The sequence below is a fragment of the Haliotis rufescens genome, unplaced genomic scaffold (genome assembly GCF_023055435.1).
Source record: "Haliotis rufescens isolate VD_foot unplaced genomic scaffold, xgHalRufe1.0.p SCAF_13, whole genome shotgun sequence".
Taxonomy (NCBI): Eukaryota; Metazoa; Mollusca; class Gastropoda; order Lepetellida; family Haliotidae; genus Haliotis; species Haliotis rufescens.
In genome coordinates this window covers 4,146,387-4,165,318 of record NW_025963813.1, presented here as the reverse complement: position 1 = coordinate 4,165,318, position 18,932 = coordinate 4,146,387, and the positions used below count along the sequence as shown (strand labels likewise).

Below are 18,932 nucleotides of genomic sequence, written 5' to 3'. Positions count from 1 at the left end.
TTCTCCGGGGAACACAGTTCAGAAAGTTTCTACCACTGTTCTCAAATACGTAGAGATAAGCAATAAGTATGAATCAGGATAAGTGTAAACAATATTGACCCTAAAAAATACATATGTATTTGGAATTGATAACAATTTCAGCCAATATTTAAATTTTTAACACATTTCTTATGATAATCAATAAATATACCATGTCTGCCACATTCACCTTGCACAGCAACCTTTGGGACATGATAACTTATTCGGAATGCAAATTTACAAAATCTAACATGAAATCGTTCAATAAATCCTATCTTAGAACATCCCCAAATTTCAGATGAATATCACAAAATAGGTTTTATCTAGGTATCTAAGACTGACACTGAATTATTTTTGTATTTGTATTATAATTACTTTGCAGCAAAAAATGCCTTATATGCTTTATGTACAAGTGAGTTATTTCCCTTGGACCAACACTTTGAATAGAAAACAACAACCAAAGACAGTTATAATAAGTAGATATTTTGACATCGACTTCACCATACAACATTTTTCTTTCCTCTTTACTATACCACCATTGGAGTCACACTGAGTCATCCCTCACATGTAAGTAAAATCACAATGAATAATCTCACACACTAAAGTAAAGTCATAATGAATAATCTCACACATGAAAGTAAAGTCCCTCACATGGATATTGAATCGTGATGCATGAAGACTGTCATGTGACCACCTCCATGGTGTAATCTAGAGTGTCTGCCCATAGAGCAAAAGGTCGTGGGTTTGATTCCCGGCCGCAGCGCACCAAAAGACATTTAAAGATGGTACTTGTTGTTACCCTGCCTGGCACTTACATTCAGTACAGTGTGTCTGAGTGGGTTATTCATATTTAACTGTGGCAAGGTATCTTATTAGGCTAGCACTATAAAATCGGCATTAGTCAAGACTATTACAAGCAGCCATGCACACACATGCACGTTGACATATAAGTGCAATAGTCTTGAAAGCAACATTTACCTCACCTCACGTGCACCTACCTCACTCTGCATTATTCCATACATGATAATAAGTGTTCAACTTTACGCACCTAACCTTACACAGAGTAGACTCATCACCTGTCTGTACATTACTTGTAGTAAGACCTCTATATTATTGCAGAGCACAACTTGTGGACCACCGCTCGTATGTCATCCCGCAATAGCGAGGACACCGTCTCTCCGATGGAAGAGCGCATTCTGAGATCCTTCTTTCCTGAGTCCTGGCTCTTTGAGGAAGCTATACTTGAGTACGTCATCTTTACTTCTTGTTAGCTAGGGACATGGGTGACTCATATTCATATTCATTTACTTTATACCACAGGAATCAGAAATGCCTCTTCAGACTAAGGACAAGCCTCAATCGCCTAAGGCGCTGCAGCCCTTAGGTGTGCCAGAAAGCTATGATTGTGGGCGCTAATTCTAGATTTGCCATGATTAGGTTTTTAGGTTGTTCAGTGCTCATGCTCATGGATTTCACCAAAGTCTGTAATGAAAGACCTGTATCATTTTGTGCTTTCTTTCCATGGACTGACACGTCATCATGTGGTATATAAATAATGGTCAATGCGAAGTTAGACCAAACTCACTCGGGACATGGTGGCCCAGTCGTCAAAGGCACCACAATTCGCTGTGCAGAGTTGTGTCTGTTGGTCATGCCAGAAACATGATGGTGGTTTATGAAACCCGGTTGGCCCTGATTATGTTTCTAGGTTTGTCAGCACCATTACCAGGTTCATGGGTTTCACCAACGTGGTAAGTGTCAGAGACCTACATCGCTTCGAGATTTCCTCCCACATTAAGCTGCTGTTAAAAGCGGCTTTAAACCCTACTCTCTCACTCACAATTTCACACCAACACTGGCGATCTGTTTCAGTGCAAGTGGAAATTTAGTCCGTGATGTGAAATACCCTGACTCAATCACAACCTGGGTCATGCATGCAGTGGGCGTGTCTCAAGACCAGGGTATCTGTGTCTCGAACGCCATACGAGTTGTAGTTTCACAAGACTTCTTTCTTGACGTTCAACTTCCCTTCAAGGCCGTGAAGCTTGAGGAGGTCAGGGTCAATGTCACAGTTTCAAGCTACATCGGCTACAATACAACGGTAAGAGTGATGTCTTGAATTGAATGAATGAGTGAGTTGGGTTTAATGCCATGTTCAATACTATTTCATTTTGTGAAAACAGGAATAACAAAACAAAATGTGTTTGAACCCTCTTTGATGAGTAGTAATAAAATTTATTTTGAAGCTCAGACTGAAATATATTTCGTCTCCAACAAATTTTCCAAACCGAAATTATAAATATTACTTTCAGTAAATTTGACAAAGAAATATAAAATTCTTTCATTCACCTTAGCCTGGTGTAGCCTCACGGTAAAAGTGTGCGCTCGTCATGCCAAAGAACTGTGTTCTAGTTCCACATGGGTACAATGTGTTAAGCCCATTTCTGTTGACACCGACTCAGGAATAGAACTAAGAGCGGCGTAAAACCCCAATCACTCACTCAACTGCATCTTCTCAACATTTACTGAATCCTTTCTACCACTTCCATACATCTTCCCTCCATCTACTAAATCTTTTCTGCAACTTCCTTGCATCTTCTCTACATCTTCTCTCCATCTACTACATCTTCTCTCCATCTACTACATCTTCACTCCATCTACTACATCTACTACATCTTCTCTCCATCTACTACATCTTCTCTCCATCTACTACATCTACTACATCTTCTCTCCATCTACTACATCTTCTCTCCATCTACTGCATCTACTACATCTTCTCTCCATCTACTACATCTTCTCTACATCTACTACATCTTCTCTACATCTACTACATCTTCTCTACATCTACATCTTCTCTCCATCTACTACATCTTCTCTCCATCTACTACACCTTCTCTCCATCTACTACATCTTCTCTCCATCTACTACATCTTCTCTCCATCTGCTACATCTACTACACCTTCTCTCCATCTACTACATCTTCTCTCCATCTACTACATCTTTTCTCCATCTACCACATCTCTCCATCTATGACATCTACTACATCTTCTCTACATCTACTACATCTTCTCTCCATCTACATCTTCTCTCCATCTACTACATCTACTACATCTTCTCTACATCTACTACATCTTCTCTCCATCTACTACATCTTCTCTCCATCTACAACATCTTCTCTCCATCTACTACATCTTCTCTCCATCTTCTCTCCATCTACTACATCTTCTCTACATCTACAACATCTTCTCTACATCTTCTCTTCATCTTCTCTACATCTACTACATCTTCTCTCCTTCTACTACATCTACTACATCTTCTCTCCATCTACTACATCTTCTCTACATCTACTACATCTTCTCTCCATCTGCTACATCTTCTCTCCATCAACCACATCTTCTCTCCATCTACTACATCTTCTCTACATCTACTACATCTTCTACATCTACTACATCTTCTCTACATCTACTACATCTTCTCTACATCTACGACATCTTCTCTCCATCTACTACATCTACTACACCTTCTCTCCATCTACTACATCTTCTACATCTTCTCTACATCTACTACATCTACTACATCTTCTCTACATCTACTACATCTACTACATCTTCTCTCCATCTACTACATCTTCTCTCAATCTACTACATCTTCTACATCTTCTCTACATCTACTACATCTACTACATCTTCTCTCCATCTACTACATCTTCTCTCCATCTACTACATCTACACCTTCTCTCCATCTACTACATCTTCTCTCCATCTACTACATCTTCTCTACATCTACTACATCTTCTCTCCATCTACTACATCTTCTCTACATCTACTACATCTTCTCTCCATCTACTACATCTTCTCTCCATCTACTACATCTACTACATCTACTACATCTTCTCTCCATCTACTACATCTTCTCTCCATCTACTACATCTACAACATCTTCTCTCCATCTACTACATCTTCTCTACATCTACTACATCTTCTCTACATCTACTACATCTTCTCTCCATCTACTACATCTTCTCTCCATCTACTACATCTACAACATCTTCTCTACATCTACTACATCTTCTCTACATCTACTACATCTTCTCTCCATCTACTACATCTTCTCTCCATCTACCACATCTTCTCTCCATCTACTACATCTACTACATCTTCTCTACATCTACTACATCTACTACATCTTCTACATCTTCTCTACATCTACTACATCTACTACATCTTCTCTCCATCTACTACATCTTCTCTCCATCTACTACATCTTCTCTCCATCTACTACATCTTCTCTCCATCTACTACATCTTCTCTCCATCTACTACATCTTCTCTCCATCTACTACATCTTCTCTCCATCTACTACATCTTCTCTACATCTACTACATCTACTACATCTTCTCTACATCTACTACACCTTCTCTCCATCTACTACATCTTCTCTCCATCTACCACATCTTCTCTCCATCTACTACATCTACTACATCTTCTCTACATCTACTACATCTTCTACATCTTCTCTACATCTACTACATCTTCTCTCCATCTACTTAATCTTCTCTCCATCTACTACATCTTCTCTCCATCTACTACATCTTCTCTACATCTTCTCTCCATCTACTACATCTACTACACCTTCTCTCCATCTACTACATCTTCTCTCCATCTACTACATCTACTACACCTTCTCTCCATCTACTACATCTTCTCTACATCTACTACATCTTCTCTACATCTACTACATCTTCTCTACATCTACTACACCTTCTCTCCATCTACTACATCTTCTCTCCATCTTCTCTACATCTTCTCTACATCTTCTCTCCATCTACTACATCTTCTCTACATCTACTACATCTTCTCTACATCTTCTCTACATCTTCTCTACATCTTCTCTCCATCTACTACATCTTCTCTACATCTACTACATCTTCTCTACATCTACAACATCTTCTCTCCATCTACTACATCTTCTCTCCATCTACTACATCTTCTCTCCATCTACTACATCTTCTCTACATCTTCTCTCCATCTACTACATCTTCTCTACATCTTCTCTCCATCTACTACATCTTCTCTCCATCTACTACATCTTCTCTCCATCTACTACATCTTCTCTCCATCTACTACATCTTCTCTCCATCTACTACATCTTCTCTACATCTTCTCTCCATCTACTACATCTTCTCTCCATCTACTACATCTTCTCTCCATCTACTACATCTTCTCTACATCTACTACATCTTCTCTACATCTTCTCTCCATCTACTACATCTTCTCTACATCTTCTCTCCATCTACTACAGCTACTACACCTTCTCTCCATCTACTACATCTTCTCTCCATCTACTACATCTACTACACCTTCTCTCCATCTACTACATCTTCTCTACATCTACTACATCTTCTCTACATCTACTACACCTTCTCTCCATCTACTACATCTTCTCTCCATCTTCTCTACATCTTCTCTACATCTTCTCTCCATCTACTACATCTTCTCTACATCTACTACATCTTCTCTCCATCTTCTCTACATCTTCTCTACATCTTCTCTCCATCTACTACATCTTCTCTACATCTACTACATCTTCTCTACATCTACAACATCTTCTCTCCATCTACTACATCTTCTCTCCATCTACTACATCTTCTCTCCATCTACTACATCTTCTCTACATCTTCTCTCCATCTACTACATCTACTACACCTTCTCTCCATCTACTACATCTTCTCTCCATCTACTACATCTACTACACCTTCTCTCCATCTACTACATCTTCTCTACATCTACTACATCTTCTCTACATCTACTACACCTTCTCTCCATCTACTACATCTTCTCTCCATCTTCTCTACATCTTCTCTCCATCTACTACATCTTCTCTACATCTACTACATCTTCTCTACATCTTCTTCAATCTGCTTTACATCTTCTCTTCACTGCAGGTGACTTTGACAGCAACTGCAGACGGGATATGTATGCTGGACTGTGATGGGGATGAGCTGACAATTCCGCCGTTCAGTGTGCCGAATGGAGGGAAAAGAACAGAATCTTTCTCCATCCTCCCCGTAAACCCTGGGACATATGTTATCCGAGTAGCAGCTGTCACAGCGAGTAGAGTTAAACAAGACATAGTTGAGCGACACCTGGTGGTGGTTGTAAGTGTTATGTGTGATCTGCATGGTTTCATTACATATTTGTGACTCATGTGACCCTGTCGTCAAACATGCTGCAATTTGCAGTGTAGAGCTGTATCGCCGATTCAACACGATTGAGATGGTTGGTTCATCGGCACCACACAAAACATTTTTGTTTTTTTTCTAGAGTGGTAAACGACTATGACCTGCAATACTGTGTTTTCTACATTTAGCTTATATGCCGTGATATGACTGAAGACTGTTTAAAGCGCCATAAAAGCAAACTCACTCACTAAGTACTTACCTATGGTGAAGAAGATGCGTCTCTCTCTCATCCACTACATAACCACAAGGCCATACTAGCCTAGTGGTTAAAGTGTTACACCTGTTCTTTGTGAAAGACATCTTCATGTTTCTGAATAGTGTAAGGCAGTGTAAAAACATATACATCAAGAACTACTGATCAGTGAGCAAACCAATCAATTGGTCACCATTCTGCGAGTGCTTTACGTATCAGTAGTACTGGCATGCCTGTACCAGTGTTTGTATTCCAGGTAATTAAAACATATTGGAGGTAGGTATTGGGTTCAATGCAGTGGTTGCAAAGACAAACACATACAGAGATTAGAACCATGTAACTGCCAATGACACTGACTTCAACTGAAGAAATAAACGACTCGTGGTCATTGTTGATCGTACAAGAAAACACTGCAGGGAGAATAAACCATGAGGGTTGCAGCCCTGAGTAGTTTATTCTCTCTGCATTGTTTCATGACTGCGAGTTGTTTATTTCTTACATGAGATATCAACATCATATACAGCCTCTTTAAGGATGATGATAAAATGTACAAGCTTTAAAACTATTTACAATATTTAAATAATGATGACTCACTCAATATTATCCGACCCCAGCAATGTTGGACCAGTTTGTTTTAAAGCCCTTTTTATGCATGCGTGGGTATTTCCCGCTTATTCTCACAATCCTCATATTGATTACCTGTGTCTTTTCTCCCATTACCGTGTGTCATATCTCTCCTGCTTTTGGATGCTATCGTTTGGCCATCGCGTTTATCTGCTTTGCCCAGCTATCCGTCTATGGGGAACAACTCATGAGACACTCCCCTCTCAAAAATAATGTCTTCCAAGTAGGAGATAAACCTACTGTGTTTTTGTTTGGAACCGAGCGCTAAAGCGTCAAGTTGTGAGCGGATTTTCGAATCTCCAGAAATGACGTCATGATAGAACATATATGAAATAACAATGCTTCGTTCTTTACGGTTCTTTGCGATTTATCACATAGCTATTCTATATATTCAAATATGACATGAGAGTGAGTGAGCATGGTTTTATGATGCTTTTAGCAATATTCTAGCAATATCACAGCGGGAGACACCAGGAATGGGCTTTATACATGTACCAATGTTGGGAATTGAACCTGGATCTTCTGCTTACAAGGGAACACTTTACCCACTAAGCTACCCATCCACCCCAAAGCTTTATGTATTAGTAGTACTGCACATGCTAGTAATATGTTTGGATTCTAGATGTGAAGTGACCAACAGTACAAGTTTGTCATAGGGCTGAAAGGGTATTAAGTGGATAGGTGACTTGGGTGATTGAGTGTTATCGTTCCCCATGATGTTGATAGTTGTCCACGCTTTCAGTCACTGAATTTCTTCAGTACGATCTTTTACAGTTGTCGTGGATCGTTTACAACATTTACAACACCCAATATCATGTTCATGATGTCAAATAATCTGTAATGAATGCAGTGTCAAATGATATTTATTCACTCCATACCATAGGAATCAATCCACAAGTATGGTGTGCACACTCAGTCGGCTGTTAACCGCAATGTCCCTGGGATATGGCAGAAACTTATGATCATGGGTTTGATTGTGGATTCACCCTGATTATATTTCTAGGGTTGTCAGTACTATACCTGTGATTGTGCCATTCACAAGATGGAAAATGTACAAGATATATGACAGGATAATTCTTCTATGATTGCATTGCCATTTCACAAATAGTTTTGAAAACAAATATCCTGTAGCTATGGTGTAATCTGTGTTATTTAATCAGTGTACCTCCACCTTGACTCTTACTTTTAGAGTGAAGGCGAACCAAACAAGAAAACAATAAACTTCAACCTTGACCCCAATGGTAAACCCAGGAATGACCTCACAGTCACACGTAAGGGTTTTAAGTCATACTTGTGACCAGTGCATGCAATGAGAGTCAGCGGGACTTGTTTTTGCATCAATAGGTTTTCCCTTTAAAGCAGGGTTAGTTTCTGGCTTACAAATGTCCAGGGAATGTGTATAATCAGTGATGTGTATAATCAGTGATGTGTATAATCAGGAATGTGTATAATCAGTGATGTGTATAATCAGGAATGTGTATAATCAGTGATATGTATAATCAGGGATGTGTATAATCAGAGATGTCTATAATCAATAATTTGTATAATCAGGAATGTATGTTTAATCAGGGGTGTGTATAATCAGTGATTTGTATAATCAGGAATGTATGTTTAATCAGGGGTGTTTATAATCAGTGATTTGTATAATCAGGAATGTGTATAATCAGGGATGTGTATAATCAGGAATGTATGTTTAATCAGGGGTGTGTATAATCAGGGGTGTGTATAATCAGGGATGTGTATAATCAGGGATGTGTATAATCAGGGGTGTGTATAATCAGTGATTTGTATAATCAGGGATGTGTATAATCAGGGATGTGTATAATCAGGAATGTATGTTTAATCAGGGGTGTGTATAATCAGGGGTGTGTATAATCAGGGATGTGTATAATCAGGGATGTGTATAATCAGGGGTGTGTATAATCAAGGATGTGTATAATCAGGGATGTGTATAATCAGGGATGTGTATAATCAGGGATGTGTATAATCAGGAATGTGTATAATCAGTGATGTGTATAATCAGGGATGTGTATAATCAGGGATGTGTATAATCAGGGATGTGTATAATCAAGGAAGTGTATAATCAGGGATGTGTATAATCAGGGATGTGTACAATCAGGAATGTATGTTTAATCAGGGGTGTGTATAATCAGGGATGTATGTTTAATCAGGGATGTGTATTATCAGGGATGTGTATAATCAGGGATGTGTATAATCAGGGATGTGTATAATCAGGGATGTGTATAATCAGGAATGTATGTTTAATCAGGGATGTGTATAATCAGGAATGTATGTTTAATCAGGGATGTGTATTATCAGGGATGTGTATAATCACGAATGTATGTTTAATCAGGGATGTGTATGATCAGGGTTGTGTATAATCAGGGATGTGTATTATCAGGGATGTGTATAATCAGGGATGTGTATAATCAGGGATGTGTATAATCAGGGATGTGTATAATCAGGAATGTATGTTTAATCAGGGGTGTGTATAATCAGGGATGTGTATAATCAATGATATGTATAATCAGGAATGTATGTTTAATCAGGGATGTGTATAATCAGGGATGTGTATAATCAGGGATGTGTATAATCAATGATATGTATAATCAGGAATATATGTTTAATCAGGGATGTGTATAATCAGGGATGTGTATAATCAGGGATGTGTATAATCAGGAATGTATGTTTAATCAGGGGTGTGTATAATCAGGGATGTATGTTTAATCAGGGATGTGTATTATCAGGGATGTGTATAATCAGGGATGTGTATAATCAGGGGTGTGTATAATCAGGGATGTGTATAATCAGGGGTGTGTATAATCAGGGGTGTGTATAATCAGGGATGTGTATAATCAGGGGTGTGTATAATCAGGAATGTATGTTTAATCAGGGATGTGTATAATCAGGAATGTGTATAATAAGGGATGTGTGTAATCAGGAATGTGTATAATCAGGGATGTGTATAATCAGGGATGTGTATAATCAGAGATGTGTATAATCAGGGATGTGTATAATCAGGGATGTGTATAATCAGGGGTGTGTATAATCAGAGATGTCTATAATCAGTGATGTGTATAATCAGGGATGTGTATAATCAGGGATGTGTATAATCAGGGGTTTGTATAATCAGGGATGTGTATAATCAGGGATGTGTATAATCAGTGATGTGTATAATCAGGGATGTGTATAATCAGGGATGTGTATTATCAGAGATGTCTATAATCACTGATGTATATAATCAGGGATGTGTATAATCAGGGATGTGTATAATCAGGGATGTGTATAATCAGGGATGTGTATAATCAGAGATGTGTATAATCAGGGATGTGTATTATCAGTGATATGTATAATCAGTGATGTGTGTAATCAGGGATGTGTATAATCAGAGATGTGTATAATCAGGGATGTGTATAATCAGTGATGTGTATAATCAGGGATGTGTATAATCAGGAATGTATGTTTAATCAGGGATGTGTATAATCAGGAATGTGTATAATCAGGGATGTGTATAATCAGGGGTGTGTATAATCAGGGATGTGTATAATAAGGGATGTGTGTAATCAGGAATGTGTATAATCAGTGATGTGTATAATCAGGGATGTGTATAATCAGATGTGTATTATCAGGGATGTGTATTATCAGGGATGTGTATAATCAGGGATGTGTATAATCAGGGGTGTTTATAATCAGGGGTGTGTATAATCAGGGATGTGTATAATCAGAGATGTCTATAATCAGTGATGTGTATAATCAGATGTGTATAATCAGAGATGTCTATAATCAGGGATGTGTATAATCAGGGATGTGTACAATCAGGGATGTGTATAATCAGGGATGTGTATAATCAGGAATGTCTATAATCAGGGATGTGTATAATCAGGGATGTGTATAATGAGGGATGTGTATAATCAGGGGTGTGTATAATCAGGGATGTGTATAATCAGAGATGTCTATAATCAGTGATGTGTATAATCAGGGGTGTGTATAATCAGGGATGTGTATAATCAGAGATGTCTATAATCAGTGATGTGTATAATCAGATGTGTATTATCAGGGATGTGTATAATCAGGGATGTGTATAATCAGGGATGTGTATAATCAGATGTCTATAATCAGTGATGTGTATAATCAGATGTGTATAATCAGAGATGTCTATAATCAGGGATGTGTATAATCAGGGATGTGTATAATCAGGGATGTGTATTATCAGGGATGTGTATAATCAGGGATGTGTATAATCAGGGATGTGTATAATCAGAGATGTCTATAATCAGTGATGTGTATAATCAGATGTGTATAATCAGAGATGTGTATAATCAGGGATGTGTATAATCAGGGGTGTGTATAATCAGGGATGTGTATAATCAGAGATGTCTATAATCAGTGATGTGTATAATCAGATGTGTATTATCAGGGATGTGTATAATCAGGGATGTGTATAATCAGGGATGTGTATAATCAGGGGTGTTTATAATCAGGGGTGTGTATAATCAGGAATGTGTATAATCAAGGAAGTGTATAATCAGAGATGTCTATAATCAGTGATGTGTATGATCAGGGATGTGTATAATCAGGGATGTGTATAATCAGAGATGTGTATTATCAGAGATGTGTATAATCAGTGATGTGTATAATCAGGGATGTGTATAATCAGGGATGTGTATAATCAGAGATGTGTATAATCAGAGATGTGTATTATCAGAGATGTCTATAATCAGTGATGTGTATAATCAGGGATGTGTATAATCAGAGATGTGTATAATCAGGGATGTGTATAATCAGGGATGTGTATAATCAGGGATGTGTATAATCAGAGATGTGTGTAATGAGGGATGTGTATAATCAGGGATGTGTATAATCAGGGATGTGTATAATCAGGGGTGTGTATAATCAGGGATGTGTATTATCAGAGATGTCTATAATCAGAGATGTGTATTATCAGAGATGTCTATAATCAGTGATGTGTATAATCAGGGATGTGTATAATCAGGGATGTGTATAATCAGAGATGTGTATAATCAGGGATGTGTATAATCAGGGATGTGTATAATCAGAGATGTGTGTAATGAGGGATGTGTATAATCAGGGATGTGTATAATCAGGGGTGTGTATAATCAGGGATGTGTATTATCAGAGATGTCTATAATCAGGGATGTGTATAATCAGAGATGTCTATAATCAGTGATGTGTATTATCAGATGTGTATTATCAGGGATGTGTATAATCAGGGATGTGTATAATCAGGGATGTGTATAATCAGGGGTGTTTATAATCAGGGGTGTGTATAATCAGGAATGTGTATAATCAAGGAAGTGTATAATCAGAGATGTCTATAATCAGTGATGTGTATGATCAGGGATGTGTATAATCAGGGATGTGTATAATCAGAGATGTGTATTATCAGAGATGTGTATAATCAGGGATGTGTATAATCAGGGATGTGCATAATCAGAGATGTGTATAATCAGAGATGTGTATTATCAGAGATGTCTATAATCAGTGATGTGTATAATCAGGGATGTGTATAATCAGGGATGTGTATAATCAGAGATGTGTATAATCAGATGTGTATAATCAGGGGTGTGTATAATCAGGGATGTGTATAAACAGGGATGTGTATAATCAGGGGTGTGTATAATCAGGGATGTGTATAATCAGGGATGTGTATTATCAGGAATGTATGTTTAATCAGGAATGTGTATAATCAGGGATGTGTATAATCAGGGGTGTGTATAATCAGGGATGTGTATAATCAGGGGTGTGTATAATCAGGGATGTGTAAATCAGGGAATTTGTTACATCAGGAATTTGTTACATCAGGAAATGTGTGTAATTTTGGGGATGTGTGTAATAAAGGAATATTTTTTTAGAAAAATGCTGTTAAATTTCTATAGTGTGGAAATTTTATTGTTAAGTATACCTATTTGGTTTGTTTCCATGTGCACAACATTATGTTACAGAATCGGTAAATAGACGTGTCCAGGAAACCCGCATACATATGGCGTTTCCAGATGAGGCTATCCCAGAATCAGAAAACATACATATCACAGCGTCAGGTGAGCTATCATACCCTTCTCTTCAGCCATCTTTCCACCAGGGTACTGTTGTACAAAGCTATGTTGACCCTAAGAAGGTGGTAACTACCATACCATGACATAGATTTACGACAGGTTGTTTTTGTACAGCTACACCCAGGTGAACTATCACTCCCATCTTTCCTCCAGGTGAGCTATCACACATATCTCCCCACCATGTGAGCTATCACACACATCTCCCCACCATGTGAGCTATCACACACATCTGTCCACCAGGTGAGCTATCACACCCATCTCTCCACCATAAGAGGTATCGCACCAATCTTTCCATCAGGTGAGCTATCACACATATCTCCCCACCATGTGAGCTATCACACACATCTCCCCACCATGTGAGCTATCACACACATCTGTCCACCAGGTGAGCTATCACACCCATCTCTCCACCATAAGAGTTATCACACCCATCTCTTTACCATGTGAGCTGTCACACACATCTCCCAACCAGGTGAGCTATCACACCAATCTCCCTACCAGGTGAGCTTTCAGACCCATCTGCCCACCAGGTGAGCTATCCACATAGTCATCCCTCCTCCTCCTCCTCCTCCTTTGCATAGTGCATGTTGTTTAAATGAGAAAGGAGTTCTCGCACAACTCAAACTGTTGTATATGGGACGAGGAGTGGTTTCATAGACATACTGCTTGGTGCATAAGCTTTCAGGAGCAGACTGGGAATTGCAGTGTCTACTTATTCATAACCCATAACATTCAAGAATTCCTAGAACTCACCCATGCTATAATATGTACTTGCAGAAAAAATTAACTGTACTTCATGTTGTGTAGATTTTATGTTATTGAAAATACCATCATAATATTTGGTAATTCATCTTATGAATATTTCATCATAACAAATTCCTTGACTGAACCCATACCTGGTGATAAGTGACAGAACAACAAGCCCTAAAAGATGAGTGGTGAGACCATTCGGTTAACAATGTCAATATTAGTGTGACCACCATTTGCAGCAACAGCACATTGAAGACACCATATGACTGAAAACAGCCTGGGGGATGTGGTTGCAAATGTCAACCAAGATTGGCCAAACGGAGCAAGCATAACTGGCTTGTTCTAGCCCTGTCGTGTGGGCGGGCATTATCTTGCTGCAACGTTTAGTCACATCCCTGCATTTGCACAAAGGGTAGAACATAATCTAACGATGTCCTGGTAGCGTACCCCATTCAAATTGCCTTTACAATGATGAGTTGTGTTCTCCAGTGAGTTGTGACCAGTACACTTCCACCTCTAAACTGACAAAGTTGGGTGTGTCCCTGAAATGTTGTGCTCCCTCAACCGGTTGCGTACAGCTTTGCCACTAATTGTCTCAACTCCGGAATTGGCCAACCTCTTTATTGGGCAGTTTGGTATCAATTCCGAAGATGAATACTGTTTTCTTGTTCAAGTGACGTCACACGTGACAACTGGCCTGTGGCAAGTCATGAGTGTTGTTCTGCTGTAAATAACATCTCCAAAATTTGAGAATAAATATATACTGAACAGCATTGAAAACGCACCACGATGAAAATGGATGTATTTTTATCTGGGCTTAAGTCATATGAAAATATATAAGTGAATGAGTAATATACAATGTTCTGGACAAAGCATGAAGAAGAACAGCTTGTCAAAACACATTCCTAAATTTTTTGTGCGCGAAATTGCCAAAACGCAACAAATTGCGTGCACATCATGGAAAACATGTTTTGTTTCACAGGAAGCATGCAGAGTAGGGCTATAAAAGACAGACTTTTAAAAGCCACATCACTTGTTGCTGCAGACGTAAAGGGTAAAGGGACAAGAAATGCCAAGATTAACAGCAGAGGAACGTGAACGTGCCTTGGGCATGCTTGGGTACGTCAAGTAGAGTCGTTGCACAACGGTTTCAATGCCATCATTCAACAGCCCTCAGGCTACTGAGCAGATACCAGCAGACAAGAACCACCAGAGATCGACCACGTCCGGGTCAACGTAACTACACCACGTCAGGATCGCCATATTGTTCGTCGGCATCTTTGTGATCGTACACTTCCGGCTACCAGGACTGCAGCAACCGTACAAGGCCGACGGAATTGATCAGTAGCAGGGCTACGTGCTCGACGTCCATATGTTGGACCCATACTCACTGATCGACATCGAAATGAACGTCTGCGTTGGGCCAAAAGGCATCGTCATTGGAGATTGCGGCAGTGGCATGGTGTGCTGATCTCTGATGAGTCCTGTTTTCATTTACGGAATGCTGACGGTCGACTGCGAGTGTGGCGTTGACATGGAGAACATTACCACAATGACTGCGTTGTACAGACAGATCGATTGGGGGGAGGGAGTGTCATGGTGTGGGGCGGCATCAGTCATAACCATCGAACAGAGCTCCATATTTGTCGTGGAAGAGTTAATGCCCTTTACTACAGGAATAACATATTGGCAAATCACGTCATCCCATTCTTTCAACAGCACCAGGATAGGCACACCTTCCAGCAAGATAATGCAAGAGCGCACACAGCACGTGTTTCAACACAGTACCTAGTGAACAATAATGTGCCTCTGCTTCCATGGCCAGCCCTGTCACCCGATCTATCGCCAATTGAACATCTATGGGATTACCTGGGTCAACGCCTCTCACGTCGTCCGCAAGTACAGAACCTGAGAGAACTTGAAGATACACTACGTCAAGAGTGGAATGCCCCAGAACACTATTCGCAGACTTATTCGATCAATGAGAAGACGTTGCATGGCCTGTGTTGCTTTCAATGGCGGACATACCAGATATTGACTTTTCATTTTAACCCTATGTGTCTTCCTTACACTGATGACGTAATTGTAATTACTGTGTGGTATTCCTGTTTCCTTTGTCCTCTGTCTTAATAATCCGTCTATGTCTGTTCTAATCAAAATCGGTCATTGCTTAAGTTGTTTTTGTAATATTTCAAGATTTATTGCTGGTGCGTTTTCAATGCTGTTCAGTTTATTTTTGTAAAACTTAACATGAAGCACAGTTACTTTGTCCGTCAGTAGAGTAAATCAATGAAGTAAATCATTAAGTTTAATTATCGATCAACAGGAGATCTACTTGGTGACGTCATCAGCAACATCGTTATTGGCAGCACATTCCCATCCATGTTCGACAGTGCCGACAGCCTGATGATGGAGTTGGCGCCGAGCTGCTATGGTTTACAGTATCTGTCAAGACTAAACTCGCTGACCCCTGAAGTGCTCAACAAGGGAAGACTCCACATACGATATGGTGTGTGTGTGTGAGAGAGAGAGAGAGAGAGAGAGAGAAAGAGAGAGAGAGAGAGAGAGGGTGAATACTTTCTTTAAAAATATTTTATTCCAATGAAATGGTAGTAACACTTAATTTCGACATAACATGATGGTGGTCTACGGAAATTGTCTGGGTAAAATACACATGTTCAGAATCAATAATGTCGAAATTTAATGTATCTAGCAAATCTGAATTCCCATTTGTTATACTGTATCTCCTATTCTAGAAAAAAACGGTTGGGTTTTACATGACAGAAATAGAAGACCCAGCTACAAGTTGACATATCACTATAATAACATGATCAAATTTGTGCCCATTTAGGTCGCAACAACCAAGTTGAAGTTTACGATGAGTAATCTGATTAACTCTAGTTCCATATATTTTGAATATGTGATTTATTTTGCTTGATATATTTTTATTATAAGTGTTTTTTAAGAAAAGACAAAAATTATGTTCATTGTAGAGTGGCATTCAACATATTACAGTCGAGTATAGCAAACATGAAAAAAAATGATGTTTTATATGTTTCTGTACAGCAAAATGGAATTTGGAGTATGTGGACCTTGCAGCATGTGTGGTACTGACCCACACATTTACTGGAACTAGATATGACGTTCTGTTAACATTTTATGAAAGACACACATTTTATTACCTTGGAGATGAAATAACTGGCCTGTTTCATTATATATTTTAGAATGAGTCACTCTTCTGACAAATCAACAATTGTTTATTAATGCATCTAAATGAAGGTTTTTTTTCTTATAGCATTTCTTGATTCTTTGTATAGTTATTTCTGATGTAATCCTTATGGTCATATGATTGTCAAATAAATGAGTTACATAAAGTTTGGAGGCTATTCCTTTGAAGACGATATGTCAAGCTTCTTAACAGTCAATCATTGGTCTAACTTTGACAATAATACTATCGATATGCATCTGCCACTGGCCATCATTCAACAGAATGATGTTTTTGAGAACTGACAGAATCAATCATGATATAACCAGATATGCATGATATGGTAGGTAGCATACCATGGTCCTCACCGCTAAAAATAGAATCACAAATCTCGTATTTTGATTATTAATTACACAAGGGTAGCTGCATGTTAGCTTATATTTATACAGTAAAAACAAGCCATTCCAGTTGGTAAGGACTCTTACTCACAGTAATGACAAAAAATGCAAAGTACGCCTTTAAAGAAATCAAAATAAAGAAATCCATTTTGTTAGCGATAAACATCATCATTGAGTTTTGATCACTTGGCTACAATACAGGTAAGGATTGGCAGTAAGGTGACTGTGAACAGTTATATTTAGCAGTGCATGCTTGTCCATCTTGGCCTCGAACCAAATTTATGTTGACAAGATATGGGATGTCGGCACATTTGGACTGCAAGCTTTATCGGATGTTACTAGCCCATGTTCTTTCAGGCGTTGCGGAGTTGCTGAAATATCGAACTAGTGATGGCGCATTTTGCCTGGAGGAAATCGACGAAGACTATACTCCCGAGCCATCTGTATGGTGAGTGAGTGAGTTTGGTGAAACCCACGAGCACGGGTAGAAACATAATCAGGGCGAACCAGGATTCAAACCCACAATCATAGGTTTCTGATGTGCCCAAGGGACGCAACTCTGCATAGCAAATTGCGACACCTTATATGACTGGGTCACCCATGCCCCCCTGTATGGTGAATGCAAGTAGCATTTACACCTGGGTCCAGTTTCTCAGAGCGATCATAGATCTGTGACTGTCGTAAGTCTATGTTAAGGTGCGGTTGTTACGATTGTCTTAGTGATCAATCTCATTAATATCAGACCTCAGTTCTCCCTACAGCTAAACAAAGATCTGAGGACATCTCATTTAGGGGTCACGTCAGAACGACCTTTCATCCGACCAATCAGAGCATCCCTTACCAGATTATGAAAGTGACAGTCGTAATGTGATTTCTGATCATGCAGCCTCGAAAACTTTAACTCCGAACGATAGTTACGGGTTTAACGACTGTATTCATACAATCTAGATCATCTATTAGCCATTCCAGAATGTTCTTTTGTTCAGGTTTCAAATTTGTATTTGAGAATTTGTAAAAATAAGTTTCAAAGCGTAGTCGCCAACTTGAAATTAATGCGGTAAGGCACGAGAAAGCTGCCTTCTGATTGGTCATTCCATTGGTCGGTCAAAGTTCGCGCAAGGTCGGTCTGATGTGACCCATAATGGGATGTCCTCAGATCTTTGTTTAGCGACAGCGAGAACTAAGATCTGATTTTAATGAGATTGTCTTAGTGATATGACTGTTTATGTTAAAGTATGCTTGTTGTAATAGGCGACATTGCCCAATTGCATAGATCGATGCTAATAATGTCAATTACTCGATTATTTACAGACCGCCATCATAAAGCTGGAATATTACTGAGTGTGTTATACAACAAACAAACAATGTTAAGATATGGGCGTTGTGATCGTCTTAGTATATCAACTGTTGTAATTGTATGTTAAAGTATG

General features: G+C 38.9%; 1 protein-coding gene across 1 annotated transcript in view; it reads left to right on the top strand.

The window, feature by feature from the left end:
- Nucleotides 1–18,932, top strand: part of LOC124152331 (complement C3-like) — a 91,167-nt gene that overhangs the window by 43,486 nt on the left and 28,749 nt on the right. Inside the window, exons 17-23 of the mRNA XM_046525227.2 lie at nucleotides 1,138–1,264; nucleotides 1,891–2,119; nucleotides 5,962–6,174; nucleotides 8,265–8,346; nucleotides 13,039–13,134; nucleotides 16,226–16,408; nucleotides 17,860–17,950. Coding sequence (XP_046381183.2) covers nucleotides 1,138–1,264; nucleotides 1,891–2,119; nucleotides 5,962–6,174; nucleotides 8,265–8,346; nucleotides 13,039–13,134; nucleotides 16,226–16,408; nucleotides 17,860–17,950 — 1,021 coding nt within the window. The remainder of the gene's footprint in view (nucleotides 1–1,137; nucleotides 1,265–1,890; nucleotides 2,120–5,961; nucleotides 6,175–8,264; nucleotides 8,347–13,038; nucleotides 13,135–16,225; nucleotides 16,409–17,859; nucleotides 17,951–18,932) is intronic.